General features: G+C 41.0%; 2 protein-coding genes across 3 annotated transcripts; both read left to right on the top strand.

The window, feature by feature from the left end:
• Nucleotides 1–1,061: 1,061 nt before the first annotated feature.
• slc5a9 (solute carrier family 5 member 9) lies at nucleotides 1,062–8,067 on the top strand. Its single transcript, XM_036521219.1, has 12 exons — nucleotides 1,062–1,091; nucleotides 1,527–1,631; nucleotides 2,399–2,563; nucleotides 2,846–2,951; nucleotides 3,105–3,185; nucleotides 3,371–3,576; nucleotides 3,904–4,039; nucleotides 5,096–5,203; nucleotides 5,432–5,582; nucleotides 6,635–6,803; nucleotides 7,121–7,336; nucleotides 7,618–8,067. The coding sequence occupies exons 1-12, from the start codon at nucleotides 1,077–1,079 to the stop codon at nucleotides 7,942–7,944; spliced, it is 1,785 nt and encodes a 594-aa protein (XP_036377112.1). The 5' UTR covers nucleotides 1,062–1,076; the 3' UTR covers nucleotides 7,945–8,067.
• Nucleotides 8,068–8,878: 811 nt separating this feature from the next.
• gclm (glutamate-cysteine ligase, modifier subunit) lies at nucleotides 8,879–15,851 on the top strand. 2 transcript variants are annotated; one of them, XM_036521798.1, is made up of 7 exons: nucleotides 8,879–9,174; nucleotides 9,949–10,014; nucleotides 11,005–11,089; nucleotides 13,257–13,313; nucleotides 13,705–13,907; nucleotides 14,113–14,227; nucleotides 14,429–15,850. In XM_036521798.1, exons 1-7 carry the CDS (start codon nucleotides 9,049–9,051, stop codon nucleotides 14,596–14,598), a joined length of 822 nt encoding a protein of 273 aa, XP_036377691.1. In that variant the 5' UTR covers nucleotides 8,879–9,048; the 3' UTR covers nucleotides 14,599–15,850. The 2 variants fall into 2 exon arrangements, with proteins under 2 accessions (XP_036377691.1, XP_036377692.1); XM_036521799.1 differs by lacking the exon at nucleotides 8,879–9,174 and adding an exon at nucleotides 9,391–9,544 and having other exon boundaries at nucleotides 14,429–15,851.
• Nucleotides 15,852–17,404: the final 1,553 nt, after the last annotated feature.

Genomic DNA, 17,404 nt, shown 5'->3' with positions numbered 1-17,404 from the left:
TAAAATGAGCATGAACTAATTTAATGCTTGTGTCGTTATCTTTCAAGGATATTGTTCTGTCTTTTTAATGGTTCTTTTACAGGTAGCATATTTACAAGTGACCAAAGTAAAACCACATCTGCATGCAGGACATGCAGTTTACCTACTGACCTGTTGTTTAAAAAAAAAAAAAAAAAAAAAAAAAACAGTTGCCATTTCTTCCTATCTTTCACATCATTATGAGTGCTGTCACAGAAATTCGTCAAATACACTCTGCAGGAATGAAAATGAAAACTTCAGTTAATTACTTGCTTAAAGTTAAGGGAACCAAATGTTACACAGTGAATGTCACTCCTGCCCCACCATTGATATTTACTTCTATATACACCTACCAGTGTTTTGTAGCCATCTTAAGGTGTTAAGGTATTTTTAAAGTAAACATTTCCGGTTTATACATGAGCTATAAAGTGTATTCTCCACAGTTTTGATAAGGACCCAAGTAATTATTAACTGACTTGGAGCTTGCCTCAAAGTTCACAAACATTACACTCAGTGTTAAAATGATTCCAGCGACCGGTCTTCCAAAAACTACTCCTTCCCCTGAGGCAAATCGGAAGTTTGCCTTGGAGGTTCCAGACATCATAGTCATTGTGGTGTATTTCATCTTTGTCCTGGCTGTGGGAATATGGGTGAGTGATTCTGGCAGTCTATTCAACTTGTCAGGAGGATTGCTGAGCACACACTTTAAGACTTGAATGAAAGCTGAATTGCCTTGTATCATATGTGAGATTGCAAAATGTAATTGCATCTCACTCCACTGCCTAAGGATACAGTGGTTTGAGTGTAAATGAGCATCTGTATGATCAGTGGGTTATGCTGATTAGAAGGATATGATTTGTAAAATGTAATATGTGAGATATACCATGACTCAAGGGTGCTATCCTTTAATGATTAGCTTTGTGGACATCACAGTGATGAAGGTGGCTTAATGCATGGTGAAAGTGTAAAACCTGTTTCCTGCTGCCTCTGCCTTACTCTAGTCTTCTGTCAGAGCAAATCGTGGGACTGTGGGGGGATACTTTTTGGCTGGAAGATCCATGACATGGTGGCCTGTAAGTCTCTCATTCATGATGCAAAGCCAGATGTTAAGTGCATAGTTAGTACTGCCATTAAAATTACAGTTTTACACTATAATGAATTGATAAATATTTTTATTAGCATTTAAATGATAGATTTTCTGTCTCATAACTTGTAATTATAAGTGAATTCAGAGCCAGAACCACCAAAAACATCATGTCTGGTAATAAGGAAATGGAAGTTCTCAACGCATTATGTTTTTGAAGTATTTGTCGGTAAACCTTTCAACAGCAGGAAAAGATAACAAATTCAGTCTAAGGAAGCATGCTCAGTTATAGGCAACATAGCTCTAGTTGCTGATACGCTTTTTCAGTGACCTGGCATTAAACATGACAACATATAAACAGTTTTCTATGCATTTTCATCTTTCATACAGTACATTCTGTAGCATTGATATCTTCTCTACCCAGATTGGTGCCTCACTGATGTCCAGTAATGTGGGCAGCGGCCTGTTCATTGGTCTAGCGGGCACTGGGGCAGCAGGAGGCATTGCTGTTGGGGGATTTGAGTGGAATGTATGTATAATTGTGTATTTCTTATTTCTTCTTCAGATAGATAGAGTTTATAAATGGATACTGTTTTATGTATCTAAAAAAAAACAGAAAGGTGTACTGTATGCAAATGCAGAGATGTAGAAATACATACTTTACCACACCAAAGAATAGCACTTAATCAGTGTTGCATTTCTTAAATATGGAGTGATCAAGGATGAAACCTCTCAGTGTTGCCCAATGTGGTATATTTGTGTGGTGAACTGGCTTATAGGACTCGGACAAGTGAACGGTGCACATGGCTGTCCAGGTTCTACAAGAGCAATGGAAAATAATCCCACAAGAAAGCATCTGCAGTCTGCGCAAAGTATGCATCGCAGATAAACACGTTGCAGTGTGTCCAGTAGCAGCTATGCATGCTAATAGTCTGGGACTCTCACAGTGGAATCCTGGTGATTAATACTGCTGATCACAAATGTTAATGGCTGTAATAAAGTTGCCTATATAATGCATTTAAAGATAACGTCAGTGCATATGCTACAAAAGAGATTTTCAAAATGTCCACTTCATCGCAGGGGAGTACTTTGTTTTGATTTTGATACTCAAAATGTTTATAGCAGTGTACGACATACATGTATGACAGAGTAGCCAGTACTGAGACACCCAATACATTGTTTCAGTGCATAAATGTGGAGTGCACAACCTTGTTATGACATTAAATAGAAGAGGGAGCATTAGTGATGGATGGTCATGTTTGTGGGCTGAGTAAGTGACGGTCTGTCATCTCTCAGGCAGCCTGGGTTCTCATTGCCCTGGGCTGGATCTTTGTGCCAGTGTACATCTCTGCTGGGGTGGTCACCATGCCAGAGTACCTGAGAAAGAGGTTTGGAGGCCAGCGAATACGAATCTACATGTCCGTCCTTTCTCTGATCCTCTACATTTTCACCAAGATATCGGTAAGGCTGCAAAGTGGCACCTGCTGTAGGTTTGTTTTCTTTCAACAAAAACACAACCTTTACCAACTAAACGCACTGTAGACTTTTACTCTTGCTCCTGCTGTACTTGTTCTAATAGCATTGGTTAGAAAGGGCATGAAAATAACGGATTCATTATAAATGCAATTTGACACTGGATGATTTAATATATATAGATATAGATATATAGATAGTATATACCATATCAATAAGAAATTACTCATTAAAAATATATTAATTAGGAAATATATTGTCTCCTCTCAGACAGACATCTTCTCAGGAGCCTTGTTCATTCAGGTGTCTCTGGGCTGGGACCTGTATCTCTCCACTGTGGTGCTGCTTGCTGTGACTGCAGTCTACACCATAGCCGGTAGTGACCACAAGTTCACTCTGTACAAGTATTCATTCTGGGAATCAGTGAAAGTAGTGCATCAATTACACTAGAATTACTCATGCTTATTGAGTTGTCCCACAATGCCTTGTGTGAATGTTAATGTGCCTGCTACTGTCTCTATGGCCTCAGGTGGACTAACTGCAGTGATTTACACAGATGCCCTGCAGACTGTCATCATGGTGGTAGGAGCACTTGTGCTTATGTTCATAGGTATAGTCATCTAAATCTCTTCTACAAATAATAATAATAATAAGAACATTGTAGATCCTCAGTTTTCTATCTAAGCAACAAACTATCATATTTGAGATAATTTTTGTTATTGGGAAAAAATGTTAGAGCTGGAAATGCCTTTCACATGGATATGGCTGTAGTGTAACTTGGCTCCTTCCTTGCAGCTTTTGACAAAGTGGGCTGGTATGAGGGATTGCTGGAGCAGTACAAGGTGGCTGTGCCCTCCCTAACAGTGGCCAACACAACGTGTCACTTGCCCCGCTCTGATGCCTTCCACATCTTCAGAGACCCACTGACTGGGGACCTTCCGTGGCCTGGCCTGGTGTTCGGCCTCACGGTGCTGGCCACCTGGGTGTGGTGTGCCGACCAGGTCAGCCGCGGTGCCACACTCATCCTCACACACACTTCACTGTGCCACGGGAGTGATGGATGGGTAAACTGACAAGACATATCGGTGAATTGGTACCTTTCAAAACTCCTCCCACATTTCAGTCACTTCTTTACAGGCCTTGGGGCCTGCTTTTATCTTGTGAGTAATGGAAGCAGCTTAATAATGTAGTCATATTTGCCATTTTGACTCAGTAATAATCTATTGCCATTATTTTTGACTTAAATATTATTATTATATCAATGGTGAAACCAAAGTACCGAAATACTGGACCCCCTTAATTTGATGCCTGTGTTCTGATGGTGCCAGGTAATAGTACAGAGGTCTCTCTCTGCCAAGAACCTGTCCCATGCCAAGGGAGGATCTGTGTTGGGGGGATACCTGAAGGTCCTACCCATGTTCTTCATTGTGATGCCAGGCATGATAAGTCGAGCACTCTTCCCAGGTGGGTGTCATAGGCTTACCTGTAGCTCCCAGACCTATCTGGGTGGTGATTGGACCATATTGCATGATACCTACATATTCCCACTACTGTAAACTGAAGACCTCCAACCCCATCCAAATCCAAGGATACTTAATGACCAGTTCCAGCCTGTAATTGCGTTATAGCATTCAGCTTTGGTTTGGGTCAGGTTAGGCCGGCTCAGTGTTTCTGGAGGTTAGGTTTTGAATGCACTGCTGTCTAAAATCTGGGCTCGTTCAATGAACGACATATGCACAAAGGGAATTAATATCTTAAGGCTACCGAACATATTGTGCTTGAATGAAGGATTAATTAATTAATTTAGACAGAAAGAATGTATTGTCACTTAAATGACATGTCCCCCAAAAATGACTGTTTATTTAGTTGAACTGTTGAATGGAATTTTCCTGTTTCCTATTTCCCAGTAAAATAACTGCTTTAAAATAAGTGCAACAATTAACAATTTCCCTCTGTTGTGCACACAACCCCCACCTCTCACAGATCCCAACAGGGCCAAGGGTATGGGACAATATGAAAGTAGTGGTGACCTCCTCCACCTCAGTACTGCACCAATACCTGTGGGGTGAAGAAGTGGGGAGACCAAACCCTTGGGGACAGAGTATTGTGTTGTTATTGTGTGTGTGTGTGCCTAAGAAAACACACACACACACAATACACAACCAAATACAACCAAACACTCTGTAAGGTGGATCCACACATACTGCACATACTCCACACCACAAAAATCCCTCAATAAAATTCTGAACCCAGAACCTGACTCCGGTGTCCTGACTGACACACCACTGTCACAGCAACATTAGTCTGAACCTAGTTCACAGGTGAAACTGCCCCCTCAGTTTTAGTGGTCCTTCGAGGCGGATCGTGCGTTCAGTTGTCCTTCAAGCCAGATCGTGCTTTCACCCTCTGTGACAGGAATAGCTCTAAAATGACTATAAGAAGGACAGATATTTAATGTTTTAGACAAATAAACAGTGAATATTTGGTATTTCTCTGGTTCATGATGTGCAATGTCCTCAGATGAGGTTGGCTGTGTGGTTCCTGAAGAGTGTCAGAGGATTTGTGAGGCTGCAGTAGGTTGCTCCAACATTGCCTACCCCAAACTTGTGGTCGAGCTAATGCCAGTAGGTAAGGCATCCACAAACTACTCATGTGGAATGTTCTTTTCTTGCTTATATAGTGCACCTCTACTTAAACCCTTTGATCTGGTACTATCGCTAGGGTTCTATTGTTTAATAACTGCCCACTCATACTCTGCTCCTCTCTCTGATCCTTCTAACTTATTATTACAGGAATTGTTCCTGAGTCCATGTGAACCTCTGTGTCTTCTCCTTCTCACCTCTTTGCTTCTGCCAGGAATGCGGGGGCTGATGATTGCTGTGATGATGGCAGCCCTCATGTCCTCCCTGACCTCCATCTTCAACAGCAGTAGCACACTCTTCACCATGGACATATGGCAGCGAGTCCGTCGCCAGGCCACAGAGCGGGAACTCATGGTTGTTGGCAGGTAACTCCACCGTTCATACTTCTCTACTCTCCTTTGGTATTGAAAATCTGTTATGATTAGAGTAACATTTAAAAAAGAATCAAACCAAACTAAATACTGAACTGAACAAGATTAACAAGAGGTCATGAAGAGTCTGAAGAATGCTTTTTTGGTATCTGTCTGTTAAATGCTGGGCTTGTGTGTCTGAGGGGGCTTTCACATCAGGGACCCAGACCCAGATCCGAGTACACTTGACCCCAAAGTCCAGTTCGTTTGATTAGTGTGAACACTGTGTACCGTACCCAGGCATGGATCAACGAACTGTGCCCAGGTCCACTTGAAAAGGTGGTCTTGAGTACGGTTCATGTGTTCTTGGGTACAGTTCGCAGCAGGTGTGAAAACCAACTGCACCAAAACACGGAAGTGGACTGCTATTTAGAATGTGAATGTGAAGTGTACTCTTCTTCTTCTTTGTGTTTATTGGTGGATCGCAAACCAGCTGGGTGCTGCATCGGAGTGTGTAGATACGCAAGTGTACTCGGGTACGCAACAACATTACTAATGTGAAAGCTGACTGGCGGGGGAGTGGGGGGCAATCGTACTCAGGCATGGTATGAAGCAATCGTACCTAATATGAAAACGCCCTAACAGTACTTGTTTGTCTTTCTGTGGAATCCTAAAAGCACAGATAGAGAAGACAAAGAAAGAAGCATAGTAGAACAGATTTTACTTTCACATTCTAAAAATGACCTGTACCATTTTAAATGAGATATTTTTGACCAGGTACTTTTTTCAAGGTCATAACAGCAGTGTTCTGCCCGTGACTGAAACCCACAGCTCTCAGGTCCTGATTCCAGTGCTGCGATTACTGTGCAACTCTACTGATCTTATTTCATTTAAATGCAATCATTTCTGTGCTCTTTCAGTTGCATTTTCTTTTCTCCCAACCTTAAAGTGTATCTTTTACTGTCTTTGCAAAGCATTGCATTATCAAAGAAAAATAGTAAGGACATAAGTGTCGTATTTTGTTCACTGATGTGGGACATGGCCTGGCTTCGGATGTGCCCCTGCAGGCTGTTCATCTTGGTGCTGGTGGTCCTAAGTATCCTGTGGATCCCTATCATTCAGTCAGCCAACAGTGGGCAGCTCTTTGACTACATCCAAGCCATCACAAGCTACCTGGCTCCACCAATAACCGCTGTCTTCCTCATGGCCATCTTTTGGGAGCGGATCAATGAGCAGGTGAGCCATAGTTTCCATTACTGATACCTGATCCATGTCTGTATGTGATGTGATCATTGTGCAGTCCTTCATTATATGACTGTTTCCTTTTTGCTTTAACTGGAACATTTGCTATTAATTGAAAATCTGTAAAAGAAATGAGTGTTATCTTGGATATATAATTCTTCTAGTAAAATTAGTTGTTTGGAATCCTGTCCATAACCCTGGTCAGTGTCCAGAAATGGGACAGCACATATGTTTTAATTTGTCTCTCCCAGCTATGTGCATTCTGTGGTGAGTTTTGGAGCACACATGTGCATGTCTATCTGTCACTGCAGGGGGCCTTCTGGGGGCTGATGGTGGGTTTGGCTGTGGGCTTTGTTAGAATGATCATGGAGTTTGTATATGGCACACTGTCTTGTGGAGAAGTGGATACACGCCCTGGGATTCTGAAGGATGTTCACTACCTGTATTTTGCCCTCATCCTGCTGGGTCTCACTGGTCTGGTCATTGCTGTGATCAGCTTGTGCACGCCTGCCATCCCTGGCCAACATGTAAGCATGTCTTCTTGTATATGAACACAGATCTCACACCTTTCACTGCATCCATCTGCCATGCCATGAGAGAGCTCTCACTTTGACATGATGTTCCTTGATATTGCTTTTGTACATGAATGGCACTTTATAATAAATAATCAATGAAAAATTACAACAAATTAATATTATATACTTCTATACAGTGTGTCAGATTAAAAACCTACTAAATTCCAAAATGATCAGAATGAAGTAATACACATTCATGAATATCATAAATATGCCGTTTTATTTTCCTGCAGCTTGTTCGCTTGACGTGGTGGACGAGGCACAGCCAGGCAGAGCGCATAGATCTCGATGACCCTTGGTCTTCCTCAGCGACGGCTGACCGCGTCAGCGAAGGACCTTCGGAGTCCCCGGCAGAAAGGGCGCCCTGCTGGAAGAGGCTCGGAATGTGGTTATGTGGGCTGACTGGAGCAGCACAGGCAGAGCTTAGCCCCGAGCAAAGGCAAGCTCTGGAAAAGAAACTGACCAGCATTGAAGAGGAACCTGTTTGGCGCAATGTCTGCAACATCAATGCCCTTCTATTGCTTACTGTCAATGTCTTCTTATGGGGTTACTTTGCCTAAGCCAACACATTTAAGTGACATTTCCTAGCCTGATTAACATCAAGTTGTACTAGAATGAGGCTGTAAAACCTGTATATTTAATGTGCCTTTTGTTTTGGCTGAACGATGGGCTTGATTGTTTCACACCGCCAAATTTTAATTTTAATCTAAGATTTTTATTGTGTGTGCTTGTCATAGAATAGATATAAAAACGAATGTAATATATGGGAGTTTTTTTTATTATTATTGTGATCCATTTAGAGGGAATCTCGATAGTTTTAGGCTACATACAAATTCTGGAAAATATATAATTAAGTTTACCTTAGTTTTTTTTTGTTTGATCTTCTGGATTATTGTTATTTGTTTTATTTTTCAATTCTGTGATATAGTTTGCGCGATATTAAAATGGAATTCTTAAACCTTTTCTTGATGTTTATCGTCAGTGCCAGTACCAGCGCCAAATGTGGTCAGTCAAACCCCAAAAACAGAAACTGTTTTTTTCATTATAATAGAGTATTTGTGGTGCATTTACACCTTTTGCGGTCGTTTCTGTGGTGTTGTTTTCACATTTTCTCTTATCTTTAACACCAAGTGTGCATTTAAAACAAAAACCTTCAGATTTCCCCAACAAATATTTGTAAAATTATTTGCTTAAGAAAGCGGATTGATAAAACGTGTTTGCTGAGCCCGGCCCCTCTGATGCATACGTAAACAAGGTGGGTCTAGCGTAGGCCGAATCTTATCGCAAACATTTCATTATAGTCATCATGATTTTAATTAATCAAACACGAAACGTAAAAGTGCTGCGTCATGATTACAAATGACTTTTCCCTGTGACGCTGAATTTTATTATAGTATTGTAGGGCAGTGCAATAGCCAGGCAACCGGCTACTAGCTGTGTGTACGGTTGCCCGATCCAGGAACACTCACGCCACATTTTCATGCTAACCTCCTGTCTGGGCGTGTCGATAGTCTGCCGCTACCTCGCTCCCTCTCCCTACACAAACTACAGCGCAAAGTCATGCCAGTTCCTAGTTAAACCTGAGCAACGAGTGGTGTAGTCATACACAGGAATCTGCTACGGTGACCGGCTGTCTGTTGTACGACTTTGTTTCATCCCGCCATATGGATACTCAGAACACCAAAGCAAAGTTGCTGCTCAACCATGCTACGACTCTGAATTTGCACACGGGGAATTTGGTGAACCGAAGCCGCCTGAAGAAAAAATGCCCTTCCTCACCTAGTGAGGAGGTAAGTTGGCCTCCTAGATGGCTTTGTTTCAATGTACCTCGCTAAAGGAGAGTATTCGTGTATTATTTTGTTACCATTAGCAACGCAGACCTACGTTTATCAAAATGATGTGGGCCTCCAGTCATGGAATAAGGTGTTTCTACGTCACTGTTTTGCTAGCTAGCAGTTCCTGCCTGCTTGCATCAGGCGCTGCGCAGATCATTTGATCACTGTGGTGCATGGATGCATTGTTAAGAGTCATATCGGTCCGCTTTTAGCCTATCCATATGACATGAGACGCAACAGAACCTGGCAACTCATATAAACTTGTCCCTGTGAACAACCAACTTGCTAAAATCACGCTTGGACAGTATGTGTCATGGGTAGAACTGTAAGTAACAGAGATGGCTAACTAACTAGCCGAGGCGTAGGACCTGTTCCAACAACATTCCAGGAAGAAACCTGTCGTCAATGAAAATTAGCCAACCAGCTAGCTTGAAAGCAGGCAATTTCCTCAGTGAAACCCATTAGCTAGGTAGCACCCAGTGGTATTCGCTTTTTATCGGACCCTCGCACATCATAGTTTGTAAGATAACAAATGGTTAGCTAGCTGGTTGCCAATATTTAATGTGCATGTATCAAAGAAGTGTAGTGATCGTTACAAGCGGGTCTGCTCGCTTTGGCGCATCTGTTTCACGTGCCTCAGCGTTGGCATAGTGTGTCTTGTAAAGGTAAACGCTGCAATGATCTGTTTACATTATTATGTCTTTAATGCACGGTGCTGTACTGTTTCAGCTTCAAGACTGTATTCGAGCCACGCTCAGTGAATGGTCCACCACAACAGCTTCAACTGCAGGAAAGGTGAGCGTTACAATATGTTCAAATGTGTTTTTTCTTTTCTCCACGGGAAAGGTTAGAGCTGCAGCATGTTCATTTTATGCACTGTGGGGTGCCATTTTGTGTCGTGTGCATCTATGGCTGTGTACAGTGTAAAGGTTTATGTAGTGCTATGTAGTTCTTACAAAGGTTGAACTGATGTCACCATTTTGTCTTTATTTAGTCTTGCCAGAATTGCTCCATTGAAGTTTTAGGTGATTGTCATAAGGTCATCACTCTGAAGCACAGTAACACAGAGGGTATCAATAAACCGGAGTACAGAAGCTAATCTCTTTGCCTTTATGAAGTCCTTTAATTTGTAATGGTTGATCTGGTGGACTTTTTATGAGCCATTAGGAAATGTGTCTTTTGAAGCCTGTGCACTAAGCACACTTAAGCATAGCGTATGCAAAGAAAAATAGGTGTGTTGCTGATCCTTTATGGCACTCCTGAATGATTTGAATATTTAAAACTGAATAGTTTTCATACAGACATGTCGGGCTCCAAGCAACAGAAGGAAAACAAAATGGGGGCTGTTTATTGACCGCAAAGAATCTCTCTCTTGTCATGAAAGGGAACTGTCATAGTGATCGTTCATGGAAAGTTGGCTGTGAAAGGTTACTACATGTGTTTCTGCTTTGAGCCTGGAGTAGCTGTGGCCGGCCTCAGTTCTGCTGTCGTCAGCTAATCTGCTTCAGTAAGCTCAGTCACTACAGAGGGGGCCTTACACACACAAAGCAAAAGCTTATTGGAGCATCCCTCTCATGAAAATCCTATAACAAGATTGTGATTCAGAAAGCATGACTTTGTACAGCGGCCCAAGGGGAGATAAAAATGACAAGGGGTCCCTGTTTGCATTTCAAAGGCACTGGTTATGTTACTGGTTTTTTTTATTTGCAGTTCACAGAATTTACATTAACCTCTAAGTGCACCATGCTGAGTAAGAACTGACTAAAACATAAACCTGCCTTTCAGGAACTACCCAGTACACTTGACTGTTGCATTGCTCAAGCTACAGATGAAATCACACCTGAAGAGCGAGAGGAGCTGAAGGTTTCAGGTGAGTGTTTTAGGGGCAGTTTTGGTAATTACCCCCTCAGTGATTTTGTGAGCAATGACACTTGTCAACTTGAGAAGGGTAGGAAAGCTGTACACAAAAGTAGCTGATCAAAGCACACAAGGGGGTGGTCCAGCTGAAATTGCCAGAGGATTTGTTACCCTGATATTTTGCATGGTATTTAAGGGCTCTGTTACGTCAGGCCAACTAGTGGACACCACGAATTCCAAGACATTCTGCAATCCCTCACATATGACCTTTTGCATCATGTTGTACAATACTGTTTTCCTCTTTCAGATTGTCTTCTTATTTTTGATCTGTTCAAATAGGGCTGTGCGATATGACGATATATATCATGTGACGATAGAAAAACATCTATCGTTTCATATTATGCTCTATCGTTTATTTCGTTGTGTCGCAAATCTCACATTTTACAGTAATATTTTTCGTCACTTGGACGACGCTTTGCGTTCTTCCACACGGCACGGATGCAGGCAGAAAATGAGCATGAAGGCAACACAAACATGGACGAGAGTGAACGTGACAGAAATATCGTTGAAAAGTGTTTTCTATTTACCTTTTTATATTTTCTACATTAATATTTTAGATTTTGTTACATGCTTAACCCGCACATGCGCGTGTTACATGGTTTGTTATGTTTTCATTAGCGTTATTAAGCTTCTCATAGTTTTCAGTTAGCATTTGCTATATTTTTTAACGTTAACTCGCTGTTTCCTCAAAGCTAAAATTTGCTAGAATTTTTCCAATCTAGTGTTTTAATCGCACCGGTTTTAGCATACGTGCTAAACAGCTAATCACACCGGTGTGACCGTACGCGCGAAAAGGTTTAATTGAAAATTTGCACAAAGGTTCTAAATAAAAGGAGAAAAACAATCAAATATGAGTAAGTACCTTTTATTTGTCGAGTATATAATTTAAAATGTAATAAGAAATAGCCCTTCCATGTCATCATTTTATATAAACTATTTGTTCATTGAATTTACAGAAAATGTGCTATATCTTGATATGTTTGGTCATATCGCACAGCCCTATGTTCAAATATTTTTTTTTTTTTTTTTTTTTATCAAAAAGATTAAGGACTTAGTGAAGCAAATTTGTTACTGCAGTGCTGCTATGTTCTCTTCCAGTGGGGAAGTTAGAATCCCCCCAACACCACCACTGCACAGTACATTGGTGATTCATGTGCCCCTTCCAGTTCTGAGCATCTCAGGCATGCCTTACAAATGGTCAGAATTCCACATGTTTAACTGTGGCAAGATGGGTCCTGTCGTTCAGTTCCTTCTACCTAGTTACAATGGCTGGTCAAGTTGGAACAAGTTGGCTTAATGATATAGGGCCCTTGCAGAGAGCAGATCTAAGATGTAAATTTTTATCATTGTTTTAAATTCAATGATTGGATTGGATCAGGGATTGCTTAGGGGTTGGAGCTGTAAACGCCAAAACTGAGAGACACAGATCTGAATCATCACTGGGAGTTACAGATCATCAGGTTAAGCTGCAGAAATTGGTTACAGAATGTATACGATGCAAACCTACACAAAATGCTACCACTATCAAATAAAAGGATTTTTATAGTACAGGTGAACAGATGATTATTTTCTTTGTTCTGCACATTCCGTTACCCTGGGTAAGCATTGGAGTACAAGATGCAGTGATCATGTACTTTTTGGCAAAAACCAGTGTATTTTGTATCCATTGTTCCATTTTATGTGTGACATATGTTACAAAATTGTATAAATGAATTATTGTGAACAGAAGACAAATTGTATGATTGTAATAATAATTAAACCATAATCATTCAAGCAGTGCCTTCCTTTTGACCTGACATTTGTCACATGCAGATATTATGTCTATGCGAGGAACAAAAAAGAAAAAATAATGTACATTTTGTACATTATTACAGGTAAATTTTGTGACATACACTTTGCCCCCTTTATCAGTTACCGTAATAGTTAATATAGACTGACAGCAAGTTGCCAGTATAGCCTACAAAAGTGATCTTATTTTAAGTTTTTTTTCCAATTCACTCCATGTACAGGTTGTACAGATGTGTTGGTTGAATCTTCTTTTTATAATGTATTAATTAGTTAAACAGTGTGACAAATACAAGGTTCCATGGGTTTTATGTTCATTTTGCTTTCTCTCACAGTGAAGGTCTTCCTCAGTGGATCAGACTGCTCTTCCATCAGAAATGCAGTAGATCTGGGTGAGTATAGATTGTCCTACCGTGGACTGAGCTGCTCTAGAAACAGTAGTGTCCCTCACTGATTGACAGAGAGGCACCCAAAGTGATTGTAGTGCCTTGATTTTACTACTAGAGTGCAAAAAGGCACTAACTAGGAAAGTCACAGCCTCCAATTAGTGTGCATGCTTGCTGTTGTTGAACTTGGAAGGACATCAGTAATACATTAAAAAGAGGGAATTTATCTGATTTTAGAAAGAAAATATATGTAACTACACTGCCTTTTTCTGAATGCTGCTCAGTTACCCTGACTCTCTGTGGTGTCCTGGCCTACTTGGTAGTAAATGGGAATGAATGAATAATGGTGTTTTGTGGATGGTCATGGTCATGTGATCTCCGATTATTTGGTTGACAGCTTGTCTGTCCCTGGGTGTGTCCCAGCTGGACTCAGTGATAATTGCACCCCCTCCGCTGCCTGAAGGAGAGACTCTGACACTAGAGCACCTGCAGCCCCTATGGACAGAGCTGGAAAGCCTAGTACAGAGCCTCAAGATTGCTGCCATTGGCACCTCTGATCTGGACAAGTCTCTTCTGGAGCAGCTCTACAACTGGGCTCAGGTATTGGGGAATGGTACTTATGCTCTGGAATGTTTGAATGGTACATGGTGACACAGGATTGTTTGGTGGTCACACAAAGTGCTTGCTTGAACCCCCCCCCCCCCCCCACCGCTTTAGAATTATCTGTGCATTTCCATAATTGCTTTTCTCTGTGGACTTTGATTAATTCATTGTAATGTGTGTGGTTCTGCTCTGATGTGCTTAGGTGAAACCCAGCAGTAACCAGGTTAATCTGGCCTCCTGCTGTGTGATGCCACCTGACTTGACTGCATTTGCCAAAGAGTTTGACATCCAGCTGCTCACTCACAACGACCCAAAAGGTGAGGTAATTAGTCCTCCTGGGGCAATAGAAGACCTTTCTCAGGGAAGCTTGATTGGTGTTGGCTGATTTCTTCCACTCATTCTTATGCCGGGTAGAAATCACTCTTGTTCTACAAGTGCTACATCTGTCAGGATGCCTACAATGATTAAATGAAACATTGCTGCTGTTGACACTGTGTTGTGTCCTTCTGTTGTTTCAGAACTGATTTCATCCACAAGTTTCCAGGAGGCAGTGCAGGAGAGCACTCAGGACCAGCAGGTGGCGGACTGGAGTCTGGAGTGGGTTCTGCGCTACTCTGTTATAGTAAAAAGTAGAGGGATCATCAAATCAAAGGGCTACCTTGTTCAGGCCAAAAGGAGAAACCTGTAGCATCTTCACTGGAAGTCTGCTCTCAGTGTGTTACCCATGACCAGTGAATCCAGATGAATATTTAACCTATCCTCTTCAACTGCCGTGGGGGCATTGTTCATGGTCTGGCAGAGACGGCGGTATCTTAATAATGCTAGGAAGCATGATTAAAAGCCCACATCAAAATGTGAAGTGCCTCTCTTTGTCTTGACAGTTTTGCTTGTACACTTCTACTTTGTTTCTGTTTCTTGTTTCATTTGACCTTTATAGCTAAAAGTTATTACTCCTATGAAGCATGAATTCATAAAGTTGTTGCAGACCAAGTCATGTCTATATGTTTGCAATGTAACATTTGTTATAATTGTTAGACATAATTACTTGGGAGCGTTTTTTTTTTTCCTAAAAAGGAGGACAGCCACAGATTCATGTAGATAAATTAGTAATTCATGTCTTCTCATGTAATAGATGAGAAAATTTGAATGGAACAGGGGTTAAGGCAGAAGTGTACTTTTGATAGGCTGTTATTTATAGTCATTGAGGTCTGCAGTATTGTTATCGGGGCCAAGTCCAAAACTGTGTTAACTCAGCCTTGGGTTGCCTTGGAGAGAGTCACAGTTTACTGACGCACCCACTACTATGCAGGTAACCAGGCAACAGGCTGACCCTTCTCAGAACTTTTGGAGGGCCAAGTGAGTTTCAGAGGTTCATGTTCAGTAATATTTACTCATTTTTAATATAATTTATTTAATTTTTTAACAGTCAAAAATGTAATGACCCCTCATTAATGTATTTTTTTAATCTGACATGTCTTGAGAGTTCATTTGGACTTATACTGTCCCTTGTCCTGACTAGTCATTTCAGATTCTGATGTGAGAACAGCCCTTTATAATATGCTCTCCTCTTCACCAGAAATGCTAATATAAAAAATATAATATTATGTCATGAAAATCATGTGATATGGACTGCAGTGTACATGCATGGGTCTTGGCAAAGCCACATGTCTCCTAAATGATTGTAAATATAGTAGCTGACAAATTCTAAACTGGATGAAGACTAATCACAAACTTGTAATCAGGTTGTGGTCTATTTGAAATTTTGCCTTTATTATTTATTCACCATGGATAAAATGTCAGGAAGGGCATGTCATTTCTGAAAGGTAAATCTATCCTCAGTACTGTAAAGTTAATATATGAATTGTACCCCTTATCTGTATATCAAGTTTTTGAATGGTGTTATTAAATGGGGAAAGAAGTGGACTGCTTGTGCTCCTTAAAGTATTTAAATCATGTCTGTTGCTACTTGCATCATAAAATGACAATGTTGTTGTGAACCACATATGTAGTGTAGTTACATGATCAAACAGGAGGCATTCATCTAAGCATAAAGCCAGTATGGCTTTTATCTCTGTTTTGAGAAATTGTATGATTCAGTGATTGTTGGTTTGACTGGTTCACTGCTGAAGTTAGCCATTGCACTGCTTGAGTAGGTTTCACAGGGTATGTCTGAGTACATTTGTATCACATTCTAACCACAGTCCATTCACTGAGTGAACCAGCAGTCTATGTGTGTGCGTGCGTGTGTGTTTAGCATGGTATGTGTGTTTGGTGTGTTCACACCTTATTTGAAGCCCCTAGAAAGGTGTGTCAGGTAATAACACACTTGATAGATGAGAATAGGAGGCAATAATAGTTGTTGCTTTCAGAGTAGCAAAATGTATACCAGCTTAAAGGCATGACTTGAGGATAGCCGGTGTGACAGTGATGACAGCAGTGTTGAAATGAAAGTGTCTACTGTATAAAACACATGCCAGCATGTCATCACCCACAGAGATCCAAACTTTCCTATTATTATCTGTACGCATCCAACAGAGAACAGTTCAACAAGTAGCATCATCATGTTGATCCCACCTGGTATATGCTTTTCTTATCAGTTCACAAAGTAGTATTGGAGAATTATTTTTGTATCCTAATTTTGACTTTTTTGAATGACCACTGTGGATTCTGTAATTGTTGCAGGTTAGAAACTAGCATAATGTATAATGTTATTTTGCTTATGTAATCCATCACAGAAGAGACTGATAAAAATAAACTTATTTAGGCAGTGATCTATTCTATACCAGGAAATGCGTTCGTTCTATATCACTTCTGATGTTGCCTGTGGAGAAACTGCAACTAATTTAGGTAACTCTGCTTAAAGACCACATGGACTAATTAGCACAGAATGCAGTTCAAAAGACGAGCAGGGGCGTAACCCACAGATTTCCAGTTCGATTCCCCAATGGGGCACTGCTTGTATCCATGGGCAAGGGACTTAACCCGCATTTGCCCAAATAAATATCCTTTTTTAAATGCATAGCGTCTAAGAATTGTGACCTCTGTCGAACTGACGTCTGCCAAACAACTAAATGTAAATGCACCACCTGAAAAGCAGACGTGACTCGCAATGGCATTTTCGCGCTCTGTGAATGTGGATTGAAAATACATGGAAGCAGTGTCAAGGCGGTCCGTGTTGACGTAATCTTTTCAATTTGCAAATGACCGCAACGAACTGACGTTTGTGTTGTCGGCAGAATGACTATTTCATGTATTTAATTCAGTCTATTGATACAACTCTTCGTTTTATTCCGTTATGCACCCGTGAATCTACCCAGTTTCTAATCAGGATGCTGGCTCACTGTCTTCACGGTAGGCAGATTCACCACTCACGATCTTACACAGATGCCTCCATTTTATAAACGCTATCTACTAGCATCTTGTCGATGAAAGCGGCTCTGCCCAACGCCTACTGTAATGTACGTGATTGGGTTCTTTTCCATTCGCTTCCCCTG

This window comes from Megalops cyprinoides, chromosome 2 (assembly GCF_013368585.1).
Source record: "Megalops cyprinoides isolate fMegCyp1 chromosome 2, fMegCyp1.pri, whole genome shotgun sequence".
NCBI classification, from domain to species: Eukaryota; Metazoa; Chordata; class Actinopteri; order Elopiformes; family Megalopidae; genus Megalops; species Megalops cyprinoides.
This window is presented reverse-complemented; position numbering and strand designations above follow the sequence as displayed.

Coding starts and splice junctions, on each gene's coding strand:
- gclm (XM_036521798.1), top strand. CDS start 9,049: ATGGATACTCAGAACACCAAAGCAAAGTTGCTGCTCAACCATGCTACG. Junction 9,175..9,948: donor CTTCCTCACCTAGTGAGGAG/GTAAGTTGGCCT, acceptor GTACTGTTTCAG/CTTCAAGACTGTATTCGAGC. Junction 11,090..13,256: donor AGAGGAGCTGAAGGTTTCAG/GTGAGTGTTTTA, acceptor TTTCTCTCACAG/TGAAGGTCTTCCTCAGTGGA.
- slc5a9 (XM_036521219.1), top strand. Junction 4,040..5,095: donor AAGTCGAGCACTCTTCCCAG/GTGGGTGTCATA, acceptor CAATGTCCTCAG/ATGAGGTTGGCTGTGTGGTT. Junction 7,337..7,617: donor CTGCCATCCCTGGCCAACAT/GTAAGCATGTCT, acceptor ATTTTCCTGCAG/CTTGTTCGCTTGACGTGGTG.